The sequence below is a fragment of the Phaseolus vulgaris genome, chromosome 11, assembly GCF_000499845.2.
Source record: "Phaseolus vulgaris cultivar G19833 chromosome 11, P. vulgaris v2.0, whole genome shotgun sequence".
Classification (NCBI taxonomy): domain Eukaryota; kingdom Viridiplantae; phylum Streptophyta; class Magnoliopsida; order Fabales; family Fabaceae; genus Phaseolus; species Phaseolus vulgaris.
Genome location: NC_023749.2, coordinates 11,761,260 through 11,775,148, shown reverse-complemented (window position 1 = coordinate 11,775,148; position 13,889 = coordinate 11,761,260). Strand labels below are relative to the sequence as shown.

General features: G+C 28.6%; 1 protein-coding gene across 2 annotated transcripts; it reads right to left on the bottom strand.

The window, feature by feature from the left end:
• Positions 1 to 520: 520 nt before the first annotated feature.
• LOC137821731 (protein DETOXIFICATION 40-like) lies at positions 521 to 6,950 on the bottom strand. Of its 2 annotated transcripts, XM_068626475.1 has the most exons (7): positions 6,169 to 6,950; positions 5,439 to 6,070; positions 2,336 to 2,392; positions 1,523 to 1,761; positions 1,256 to 1,374; positions 1,062 to 1,148; positions 521 to 966 (listed from the first exon to the last, which is right to left on the bottom strand). In XM_068626475.1, exons 1-7 carry the CDS (start codon positions 6,520 to 6,522, stop codon positions 901 to 903), a joined length of 1,554 nt encoding a protein of 517 aa, XP_068482576.1. In that variant the 5' UTR covers positions 6,523 to 6,950; the 3' UTR covers positions 521 to 900. The 2 variants fall into 2 exon arrangements, with proteins under 2 accessions (XP_068482576.1, XP_068482568.1); XM_068626467.1 differs by lacking the exon at positions 2,336 to 2,392 and having other exon boundaries at positions 1,523 to 1,786; positions 5,404 to 6,070; positions 6,169 to 6,624.
• Between the last annotated feature and the right edge of the window lie 6,939 nt (positions 6,951 to 13,889).

Here is a 13,889-nt window from a genome sequence, read left to right as displayed (position 1 = left end):
TTGGTGTATATATTAAAATTCTTATGAAAAATGATATCTTTTTTAGATAGTTGTACATATTCATATGTTAATTACATATTGCTTATTTTACTTTTATTTTATTATATATGGGTAAAAAAAATTAGAAACGTTACAAAATACATTTGAAGTTATATAATTCAAAAATATATTTCAGATTATATAATAAAAAATAATAATCTAAAATTAAGTTTCCAAATGTAATTCAAAATACATTTTTGATAATCAAAATATTTTTATCTCAAACAATTTAAACTTTTTTCCACACTTCTACAGTATTAAAAAAGTATAGGAGTGCTAAAAAGAAATTGCCGTTCCGCTATCTAAGTAACGTTGTTGTGTAAATGTTTATTTTCAAACTTTTCTTTAGTTTCTTTTATATATGTTTTTTATACCTTACTAATCTCTCAAACATCTGTCATTTTCAGTAACAAAAACGTTCAATCTTTTTTTCTTCATTCACAAAGTTTTGAATATAAATTCTCACTAAAAAAAGATCAAATTCAATGCCAATATCTATCAAAGATTTATTGCTACCAGTTCTGAGTTTATGCCCAGAGTCTACTGACATGGATAGAACTAAGCAAAATTCCAAAATTGCTACAATGAGGTCGATTCTTGATTATTATTTTTTTATATATTTTTTAATTAGTAGGGTTTTATTTTTCTTACAAATTTGCCAAACCAACATGGTATTGCATTATTTGCCCAAATTGTAAGACCTGGTTATATCACTTTCCAGAGAGAACGCAATTTGAATTTTGGAAGAGAACTTGCTTCATATCATCATCATCATCACTCTCAACCGCTCTTGACATTGAAATCAACAATTTAGCTTCAGTTCAAAATAATTCACTAAATCCAAACCCCCATTTCTGTTCTTCAGTTCTTCAGAAGTGGCTCCTTCACGTCTTCCCACTGATTCAACCTCCTTTCTGCTTCCACAACCTAATACACCAAAATTTTCATCACAAGTTATTAACCTATTAGTTATTGGCATAGTGGAATAGAAAAGTGTACTAATTTTATAGCTTTTCTCTCACCTCTTTATTCCAATCAGTTCTAAATGTGACCCACATTAAAATAAGGGTTTGCAAGACTGTGCCACCAAGCATTCCCAACCATATTCCCTGCACATAGACACACATAAGTGCATGCAAATTAAGTTGCTTTATAAAATGGAAGATTTTGGGTGAGAAAGATTAAGTAACAGCATTGAGTTTGAAATGGAATATACCTTTGCATTGAATTTGAAATAGAAACCCATAACCGCACCCAATGGAATGCCAATTCCATAATAACAACCAACGTTCACGTACGCAACAAAAGTTTGCCATCCACATCCAACAGCCACCCCTTTTCATCAACCATACATGCATTAGTTTCAAATTCTTCTTTCATTCACTCATAATTCAAAAACATCATTACAACACTGCATTTAACAATATGGATTGTTTTCATTAACATTATGTTTATGATAGATGAGAGTTGGAAGTAGTAATACCAGACAAAACAGGTTGAATGCCGTTGAGAACAATGGAAAGAGCAAGAAGGGGACAAAGATCTGATACAGCAGCAGCCACCTCTTCGCCTTCGGTGAAGGCATAGCTAATGACATCTCTCAGTAACAAAATCACCACTGCTACAATAACCGATATTATGAAAGATATCACTGTCACCACCACCACAGAAAATGACGCTGATTTTGGATTTCTTGCTCCTAGCTCGTTGCTCACTCTCACACTGCAGTAACATACAATCAAAATTACTATTACAAATGGATTTTAAACAGATAGCGGTGGCATATATGATATCGCAACAAACACTCGTCAAGATAGAATAGACTTTAAATAGAGGATAGAATAGGTTTTTAATAACTCTGCTACCATATTACAAAATAACTTGAACTCTCAACCACATAAAACCAGTTCATAAAAAATTTATATTCATTTATATACAATAAAATATTTTATTTTTAGTCTTCAATCATTACTTCCACTAATTTGATGCCAACTAAAAACCCTCTCATAATTGTTCTGAAGATAAATGTTAAGTTTGGATAAAAAAAGTTACTTTATAAAGTTAAAGAACGTGATGATTATGATAAGATGTGTTAACTTTTGTGAGTCTTAAACTAAATCTTCTTGTCATGAAGCACCACAAATAGGATTCCCTTTAATTATTTCGACCATACCAAAATGATTACATGGTATACTTTTCTTACCTTAATAAAAACAATTTAAAGAGATCAAAAGGTGAAAGCGAAAACTAAAGAAACAATTTCAAAAAGTCAGTTCTAAGTGAAGGAGAATCAAACCTTGCAGCTGCGTTAAACCCAACTGAGATCATGAACACCCATCCAGAAATTGTGGTACTGCAATAAGAAATAATCGTTAACAAGAGAAGAACTTGTTCAACCAGTAATCTTACTTTTATTGATTGAGTGAAAGATTTTCATAAATAAATTATGTGAGTGTGAGTGATTTCTCTTTGCAAAATCTAGTTTTAATTTCATAAATGAAACTAAATAAAGGCACTTAAATGGTAGGTGGCTGGTGATGCATGAAATTTCAACGCTTATCCTGATAGTAATTATTTTTCATAGAGCTTTTTCCCCTACAAATTGTTGAAAGGACACATCAATGATCTGTACAAACAAGGATCATTAATATGCATAGCTAATGCTAAGTTGAGTGTGATAGTTAAGACAAGAAAACCACAGTGATACTATTTTGGTGTACCAAAAAGCTAAAAGACGAAAGAAAAATTCCAAACAGAACCAGGAATTGAGTCCTCATTGCTATTATGATGAGACTGGTTTTGAAACACAACGAATCGTACTAATTTTGCTTTCAAAATTTAAGAAAACAGTCCCTGTTCACATTAATGGAGACGGCGTCAAATGTACTTTTTCCTTTCTTGACGTCTTCTACATAAAAAGGCAACAATCCAAAAGGATAACAAAAAAACACTGAACCTTTTCACGATAAATAGAAATAAAAATTTAAAAATCAGCTTATTCAATTATATTTTAAAATTTTAATAACAATATAATATTTTGAAATTTTGTTTGAGACAATTTTTTATAAATATTTATAAAGAAAAAAAAGCATGTATTAAGATTTTTTGGATTGTTGGGGAAGGCAAGAGAAATCATACTACTAAAAAATTATTAAATATAAAAATCAATAAATAAAAATTAATTTTAAAAATAAAAAACAATTAATTAGTATATTAATTAAATAAAATATTATATTTAAAAAAGTTATTAATTTCTAAATTTGTAAAATAATTTTTAAATATTAAATAATTAATAGTTAATTAGATATCAATTTATATATTAATTTATAAATTTTATACTTTAGATATCAATAATTTTGTATTTTTAAAATAAAATTTAATGTAGTTAATATAATGATTAATTTTTATTTTTTTAAATTAATTTTTATTTAATATTTTTGAAGTTAAATATATACTTGATTTTTAAATAAGTTTGTTGTTTACATTTTAAAATAGAGATACAAAAGTTAATTGTATATTATAAAAAAATAAAATATTTTACTTCTTTAAAATAGTTATGTAAAAGTTTAATCAATTATAACTTTATTCCAGCTCCTTCTCTTTTATAAGAGGTGCACTTGTATTGTCCGTTTCCTGATTTAGTTTTCTTTTCTAAAAATATTGGACTCAATATCTTGATAGACACCAAAATGATAGCCCTAAGGATTAACTAAAGTTATATTTTAAAAAATGAAACTGTTTCTGTACTGAATAAAATAAATAATATTAAAAAGAAAGACAAATGTAGCAAGAAGGAACAAGAACATAAAAATAATAATGTTTTAAAAAATATTAAAAAAAAACAAATTTGGTATTTTATTTACATAAAAACTAGAAATGGTTGAGAGAATATTGAATGCTCAAGAAAATATTATGTTATGTTTGAAACTACCAAACGACTAATCGACTAATGGTAGTTTATAGTTTTATGTGTCATAGTTTTTGGTTAGTTAACCTAATAAGTTATGATTTAGTAATTTAATCTGTAATATTCAAATAAAAGTTTATGGTGTAAAGAAAGGAATGAATAAAATAGAAAGAATTGACAACGACAAAGCATGTGTTATCACTGTGTTTCATAGTGTACGTATTTATTACACCAACCACGTATCTTTCTTTCTGCAGTACCTGCACTAGACGACGAACTACAAGTGATTTCAGCAGCTACACAAAAACAAATAAAGGTTCCTGATTCATTCTTTTATTATTGTTTGTTTGTATCCGAGTAATTATTATTTATTTAAATTAAAAAATAAAGAATGTTTATGTTTTTTATTAAGAAAGTGGAAAGCAAGGAAAGTGAGGGAGTAATTTTTATTAATTTTTAAGATATGTTGTTAAAATTTAACTTTTACATATTATCTTTTATCATCTATTATCTCTATGAGAAAATTTAGTTTTTTTATTAATTTTTAAATATAAAATAGGTAAAGTTACATTTTTATTTATTAAAAAAATATAATTTCAATAATACTTATTGTATAATTTCACAAACTTTTATAAATTTTCACAATACTTTTTATTATATTTATTTTAATCCAAATATCTTTAACTTTCTTTAAAATTATTATACAAATCATCTTAAATTTATTCCATCATTTTTACTACCTCATCCAAACAAAACAAAGTATTAGGCCCAAAAATTCTTACATCTACAGTTGTTTTTTTTAACCACTCAAGTGCACTTGCGTGTGGCACCAGCCTTGGATTTGTTCGTTTTCAAATAGGAATTCTGTTCAAATTCAACCTTTTCTTTCATATTTATCTTGTACTATTATAATATGTTACTTCAAGACAATAGAATATACACTGAATTTATAAAACAGTTTAATGATGTCATCTAAATCTAAAGTAACATTTATAATAAATTTATTGATATTTATAAGAATTACCTTCCTACACACCACACATCACACACATTGACCCAACTTTTCTACTTGTAATAAACCCATTCCGGAAAAATGATCTTAAATATAAATTTTAAAACAATCATTACAAAAATCCATAATCTTTCCGCTTTGGAACGTAAAATCAGAAACATGGTCACATTAAGGGTTAATGATATGTGTTTAATATTGGTTATATTCTAAAAAAAAACTTTTATTAATTAATCATAAATCATTATGTGATGTATTAGTATGAAGCCTAACAGATAAGTATGTGTTAGCAACCACCACATGAGAATCTCCTTTTAAGGTAATAGGATTATTAAAAAATAATTTTTTATATTTATAAAAAAAAAATAAAAGATAAAATAGTAAATACAAGGTAGATGTAAAAATTGAATATTGAATGTAAAAATATGATGTTCATTTTTTGTAAAACGAATTTTAAATTGTAATGAAGAGAGAATGACTAACCAAATGGAAAGGGAATCGAGAGCCAACTCCGGCTGAGGAAGCAACCCCGCGAGCAGCACGAGAATTTGAAAGTACCACGTCTCTAGGCAGAGCATCACCGCCGAAGCCGCCGAGAGTTTGAAAAACTCCGGCAACCCCGAAAACGCTTCGAAGCTGAAGCCGCCCCACGTCTGCTTGCACCTCTCACTCTTCACGATGTAAATGAACTGCGCGATCACGATAACCCACCAGGAGAGACTGAGCACCAGCGCCGCGCCAAATAGGCCCATCCCCAGCTTCTGCACCGCCACCCAACTAAACACCAGATGGAACACGAGCGTGGCGCATGAAATGTACGAGCTCGGCGCCACGATGCTCTGCGCCTGGAGGTACTTCTGGATGGGGAAGTTCACGGCGTAGCCGAAGATCTGAGGGATGAGCCCGTACACGAAAAGCGCCGCCGCCGACGCGATTTCCGGCGACTCGCCGAGCATCAGTAGGATTGGTTCCGCGAAGACGTAGATAATGGTTAGTAGAACGCCTGCGAGTGAGAGCAGCACTGTGGATCGTTGCAGGTATATCCCTAACATGTGGTATTTCTTCGCTCCGTATGCTTGTCCGCATAGCGTCTCAACGGCACTTCCCATACCCAACTGTTACAATTATTTCAAAAACATCACTCAATTATTCCAAACGAAGTGGTTATTATTCAAGTTAAAATAGAATTCGGTTCTTAGTGTTTATACAATACCATGAGGCCATAAGCGAAAATCTGGATGCCATTGTTTCCGAGTGAAGATGCAGCAAGTTCGAGGTTGCCGAGGTGGCCGCAGAAGATTTGTGTGGACATAGACATGACATAGTTGAGGAGGTAGACGATGACAGCGGGAGCAGCAAGGTTGAACAGGAGCTTCAACTCCAGCCATGTTGCTGCTCCAACACGCTTTGAGTAAGGGAGGCTGATGTCTGTGAGTATCTGCTCAAGTTCACCGGATGATCCATGTCTGGAGCTGAAAGATCGAGAAAAAGAAGGTTGTTGTGGTAACGATTCTTCTGGCACCGCCAAAGGCTCATTCACCTCCTTCTTCGCCGACGGAGAATCCATTTCCAACTACCTTCTTCTCTTTGATACCTGTTTTTCTCTCACCACACCCTCACCCACAAAACAAAACGCTGTTTCCAAAATCACCTTCACCCTCAACTCAATTATATACTAAAACTTTCAATTTCATTTACTACCTAAAATGACTCAAATTCCAGATATAGAAAGTCCTTTTTGCCCCTCCCAATTTTCTTTTCTATCATGTGGCCGTGATGGTCTCTCAAAAAACACACTCACACCATCATTTTCCTTCTTTTAAATTCCTCGTGTTTATCGGTGTTACTTTGATAGGTATTCATATAATAATAATAATAATTTTAAGAGTGATAATATTTTGATACTTTGTTAAAAAAAATTTAAAAAATGAAAAAAGTCTTCTGAATAAAAATATAAACAAAATACAAAAATAATTAAAATATTAATATTTAATAAAGTGGAATGGTGTGAAAATATCATTTTCCTAATTTTAATTGGGTAGATATATGAAATGAAGGGATTGGTGAGACGTAAATGCAGATGTCAGAGAATACACATGGCAGCTGAGGGCCATACACTGCTTGACATGCAATCAATCTGTCATAGCCGGGGCTGCTAGTCATTATAATATAGGGTAATCAAATATTAACAATCTTATTTTTTTTATACCACGTTGTTTGTATATAACTTTTATGGTTATCAAATATAAAAATTTAAGAATAATAAGCATGCGTTGCACGGGTAAAGCCAACTAGTATAATTACTATTGTCACAGAAAACAGTTTCACAACACAAATTCCTCACTACCATCCAACTATTCACAAGCTATCACCATTATCAAACATTTAAAACTTTTAATATTAATTGGAAAATATGTTAATATTAAACATTAAATAGGTATAAACATTTTATTCATTATAATTAATTTATTAAGTTAAGATAAGCTCTGGAGTAAATATTCTTAACCGGATAATTTTTATAATGATTGTAATATACAATTTCCATTTTAAAATTTGAACCACAATTGGAAAAAATGTTAATTTTTTCAATGTAATTAATTTAAATAATTTATTAACTATAATTAATATATTAACTTATTAGTTGTTGAAAAACATTGATAATCAAATTTGGAAATTTTAGTACGATTTAAATTAATTATCTTAGGTAATGTTTTAAATGTACTTTTAATATTAACTATTGAAAAATTATAATTACTACAGTAATAAATTTATTTATTTTGAATATATTTGGTAAGAATTTTATTAATTATAAAAAATTATTATTGTATTATATTTATTTATTATGAAATAGTTCTTCATATGTAAAATAATTATTAGTAATTATTGTTATATTTTCAAATTTATGTTTATGTCAAATTATTTATTGTAAACAATTAAATTTAAAATAAGTATTAAAAATACATGGCATAAAACACCACTATCTTTAATTGTCATATCATAATAAAAATCAAAAATAGTTTTTTAAAATGTCAAAAGTGTATCGTTAGGGGTCGAAGGGTCTCGGGACATTTCAGAACCCAATATCAACCGACCCCATAAGAATGCTAAAATAAAATTATATTAGCGTAGGTTAATCTGTACGAAAAACTAGGTAACATGAATCGTGCATGTTCTAATATCGACCCAGAGTAAGAGGGTTCAACAAGACCAAGACTCTATAATATGCACAACAACCAAGGCAAATATATGTCATTGTTACAACATTTATTGCATTTATATATCAAGTATTTACTTAAGCATCGGAGAACCTTTTGTAAGTAGATCCTCCAACCGAGAGTCAAAGTCTGAGTGTGAGAAGTCGAAGATGAAGGAAAAAATGATTATCACAAACAAGTAAGGACCGAGAAAAATAATCTTAGAGTAGAAGTGGTACAATTAAAATGACACATGAATATTTTATTATTAAATTTAAAATAGTATATAAATAGAAATCCAGTTATTCATGTTTCATTTTAAAAGAACCGCCATCTCTCTAAAAGCTCATTTTTTCTTTCCTCTGTTTTCTCTCTAAGATTCTGATTTTCTCGCTCATCAGTTTGACGATCAGAGTCCGCCATCAGACTCTTGACAGTGAATACTACAAGGTTGCTTGATCAGAATCTTTAATAGAATAAGTTCATTTTTGTTCTTCTATTTTATTCAAATTTTGAAATTGTTAGGTTTGTCTCTAGATAGGCTTTGCATGTGACTCCTTTAGCTTAAGGGTTAATCTCTATTGGCTTAGGATCCTAGTGATATAGTTAGATTCTTTATCAGGACTCTGTGGTGCAGATTAAGTTATCCTTGAGCTTTTGGTAGGTTTGGAGCTCTTATGCTTTGTTTGGATTAGAGGGTGTGGGGGAGTGGAAAGTTGAGGGTGAGTGTGAAGAAAGTTGAGGTTGTTTGGATTGGGGTATGTTAGAGTAGATGTGTGAGGAAAGTTTATTGAAATTTGTGAGTGATGGGATGATTGTAAGAATATTATAAATTATTTTGAATAGTAAAATTTGTAAGATTACAAATTTACCCTTGTATATAAAAAAAGAATAAATAATTATTAATTATTTTTCATATTTTAGTTAATTAAAATAATTTTAAGTTTCATTTATAAATAAAAAAGATGTAAAATTGAAAGAAATCATGAATTATAATTTTAAATTTAAGTATAATTTTATTATTTAACATTTTATTAACTTAAATTTATTTTTTACTTAAGTTAATTTATTTACATAATTATAATATTATATATGATTTTTTAAATTATGTTATGTTATATATATATATATATAAATATATATAAAATTAATTTTAATAATGATTTTCATTATTGTGAATAACAAAATGAATATATTTTAAAAAGAAAATAGATATTTAGAATGAATATTAAGTAGTTGTCAAATTGTCCCTGAAAAAATATTTAAAAAAAAAATCAAAAAATCAAAAATATGGAAAACTATGAACATAATCGATTATCACTTCTCTTCAAAAACCCACATAATCGATTATGCTTGTAGTTCAAAAACTAACATAATCGATTATGCATAATACATAATCGATTATGGTCAAAATAACACACGTTCTATAATCGATTATGGTTCCTAAAAATTCTCAAATAACTGATTATGTGAGCACTGTAATCGATTATGAACTGTTTTTAACTACATAATCCATTATGTAGTGCCTTATTTTTCAATAATAATCGATTATGCTTCAAACTAAAATGAAAAAAAACGTAACCCATGGCAAACATGAACTACCAAACTCACTCTCCTACCTCTATTCTCACTGAAGACCCTCTCTAAGCACCCTATATCAATGCAAAAAGACGTTACTGTGTGTAATGTGAATAAGGGCAGCATGGTAATTGAACCAATTCTACGTGGCTTTCCATCCTTCCCACCCTCCTTTCTCCTCATATTACAAATGACCCAAAAAACACTCTCATTTCCACTCACCCTCACCCTCACCCTCACCCTCTCACAGAACCAAACGGGGTGGCCACCCTATAAGTCGTCCGCGCTACAGGGCCACCCCCTGATCCAAACACGGGCTTAGTGAGCATTTGCTCAAGTTCAGGTAAAAAGGAAGTTAGTTTAAATTTTCAATAGAACCCTAGGCTAGAAGATCTGGATGTGGGGGTGACGTGGTCACCAGTTCCAAACTTTGTTTGCATGATTAATTGTTTATGAGTAATGCAAAATATTTTTTGAAATAAAATGTGAATATGTTGATTTTGATATGAATGATTTATGGTAGATGCTTTTGTTTGAATCTGAAAATTTGGTTGATTTGTATAGTTGATATAGTGTAAGTTACCTTTGAAGTGAAATGTCTTATACTTTTTTCTTAGAATTCTTTATGAATAGGTATAGTCTACCTATGTATCGTTTTTGTTAACATGTGGGTTTTGGTCTAGTCCCCCCATATTTTTGTATTTTCTTTTTTTTTCTTTTTTTTAGTAATACTTTTTTTCATGTGATGGCAGATGATTGTTGTTACTTGAGGTGTCAGCCTTGCTGAGATGTCAAGTTGCATAGCGATGCCTAACATGAAAACTTTTATAAAAAAAATAAAAAAATGAGTTGTTGAAATTGTTTTTGTTTGACTATGAATGATGAAATTAGTCATAATTATGCAAATTTCTCTACATATCTCGCTTAGACAAGCTAATTCTCGCTCAAGCGAAAATAGAATGGAAAGATGAGGTGTCCTTGGTCCGTTTTCATCCAAGCGAGAAGAAATCTCACTCAAACAAGACTTGGGATGAAATTTTGGGTGCTCTTGGATTCAATCTCGCTCGAGCAAGAGAACTTTCGCTTGAGCGAGATCCATTCTCGTTCAAGCAAGAAGATTTTCGCTCAAGCTATATTTTATAAAAAAACAAACTTATAACTGAAATTTTTACCTTTGCTTTTAAAATGTTAGTTTATTTCTATTTTATAGTTTTACTTATAAATTATGTAAAATTTTGTTTTAAGTATGTTTAATTTAAAAATCCTTTAATTAGATATTTATGTGATTATTCGATGAAATTTTGTGTGGTTTGAACTTCTAATCTTTGGTATGATTTAATTGTGTGATTTTGGATATTGTGAGATGTGGAATATGAATCTTAATCAAAACATAGTATTTTCAGGAAAGAAAATACTGTGTTAAGATTGTTTAGGATGTGCATTAACTAGGAATTTGTCTAGAAGGAGATATCTTGACTCTACTAAGATAATGAAATCTTATAGATGAAGTTATTCAAGTGGTGAGAGTCGAATGAGGTTCATATGAATGGGTAAATTGTTTGAAAGATAACTAACTTGACCTTTTTGTTATATGAGTAACCATGTTATACTAGGAGAAAAATAATATTGAAATTATTTATGTGCATAGTTGTGTGAATTTCACAATGGGATAGTGTCACAAGTGCATATCTCTGAGTTTAAGTTAATGCACGAGTCTTTCAGAAGTAGAGTCAAGTGTCTATGTGTTGTGAGTTAGTAAAAGTCTGACATGAGAAAAATGAATTTTGATTTATGATAGACACTTGATGGTTTTATGCAAATGTATGAGAATTGATGGTTTTATGTTGATGTTTAAAGTTACCATTTGCTTTGTTTTGTGGTTGTTTTCTTTAATCTGTGATGATCATGTATTTACACAGGAGTCGATGATGTTATAGGTGATAAAGCTACTCAATGAGAAACTCGAGGATGAAAATGTTTAATTTTTTTTGAATATTTGTTTTAGTTTATGTAAATATTTAAAGTCTCGTGAAGATGGATATATTTGAAACACTATGAAAGAGTTGGAAACATATTTGTATTATATTTAATATATTTATTTTGATATTTCATGCAAATTATGGTTATTAGGTATGAGAAAAATATAGGATGGTAAAAAATTGTCGAATGAACCAAGAAAAAATAGTGTCTCAATCCCTTTACAAGAAAAAAAAAATCCCTAAAAAATTAAAATCATCAAATAAGTTATGAAAAAAAAATCTAACAGAGAGAATAATCAGATGATCAATCATATTTTCATTAATGAGAAGCTTATATAAATAAATAGTGTGGACAAAAGGTTTAGTTTTGTTTGTTGATTTTTCATATAAATGATTAAGTGGACCATGTCACTTCCATATAATTTAGTATAATGAGTAGACTTGTTAATTTATCTTTTAACTAAAATAAAAGTGAAAATAATTTAAAAGATTATATTTTATATATGTACTGTATCGTTTAAAGTATGTAAATATGCAACGTAATGTAATTTAAATCACTAGTAGTCCTAGTTATTAATTGTGAGTTAGTAATTTAATATATAAAAGTAATAATTTTTTTAATTGAAAACATAATTAATTAGTTAAAAATTAAAAAAAATTACATTATTAAATATTTTTTAAATTTAAAATTTTAATAGTAACATTTTAAAAAACATGTAGGTTAGCCTCTCAACCCACTCGATGAACATATAGGTTACAATCCTCAAATAAACTTAATTATAATAAATCAGTCTTTTATTGGCTTACTCTTTTATAGGTGAGTCAACATTTGGTGAATTACACATTTTTCTCTGAGAAATGAACCAAAATGTTTTATCCGTGATTAATATTTAATCGTTTTAGTAACATAATCAATTTTATTCTGAATAGAGTTGCAGAGGTTCAAAAAGGTCGATTATACAAAAGAAATTTAATAAAGAGATTCAACAATGAAACATGAATTAAATTCTTTTAAAAAAAAAAGAAAAACTTAAAGATTATACACATGAATTTTTTTCTTTACATTATTCAATTTTCTCATTTTTATTTAATAAAAAAAATTCACTTAAATTTTCTAACATTCTGGTCCCAATAATCCGAACCCATTCTATCAAAAGGATAACTAGATGTGGAATTTTGTTTAATCAACATTTTTCTAGTTTTAAAGTGTTGTTTACACATTTTTAATTGAACCCATTCTATTTTTTTTACACATTTTTTACATGCTTGTTGAAAGATATTATAGATTAAAAAAATGGCATCTTTAAACTTGTTGCTACATATACCGATAACAATTAATAAAGGTTGAAACAAATAAAGTTTTCCATAAGTTATCTAACTGATTCTATAGACATTTTTTTTCTAGATTTTGACACATTGTTTACAGGCTACCACAAAATATTGTGGACTTGAAAATGGTACCATTAGATTCTTTTAATAAAAATAAAAAATGTAACTAAGGTTCGAAAAATTAAGTCTCCCATTATTCAGAAGGAAAATAACGCATTAATTTACCTAAATGACTATTTTTTCCTATAAACCTTATTTTTAAGTTTCGATGTGTTCACTAAAAAAAAAAAATCAATTTTATAGACAAAAAAATAATTAGTTGTTATAATGACTAAATTATAAACCATTTTAGGGACTAAATAAATTTTTGTTTCTAAATTAGTTTATATTATTATTAAATGGTTTCTAAATTGGTATCTAATTAACAACAAAGGTTTTTTGCTATCAAATTTAGAATCTAAATAATTGGTATTTAAAATCTTGGTAGCTAATTATATACTAATTTAGAAATTATTTAACAATAATAGGAACGGATTTAGAAACAAATTTTTGTTTTTAGTTTCTAAGATGATCTCTAATTTAATTACTATTACAACTAATTATTTTGGTTTCTAAAAATTGTTTTCTATTTTATGATTTTCTTGTAGTGGTTATTTACATATTTATGCAAAAATATTAAAAAATTGAGAAATGGTAAAGTTAGATTCTTTGACATATATTCTACAAATAACAATCATGCTTTAAACTAATTAAGTCTCCCATAATTTTAGAAAAAATCATAAAATTAGTTAAGTGACCAATTTTTCCTAGATTTGACATGATGTTTAGACCTAATACAAAAATATTATGCACCT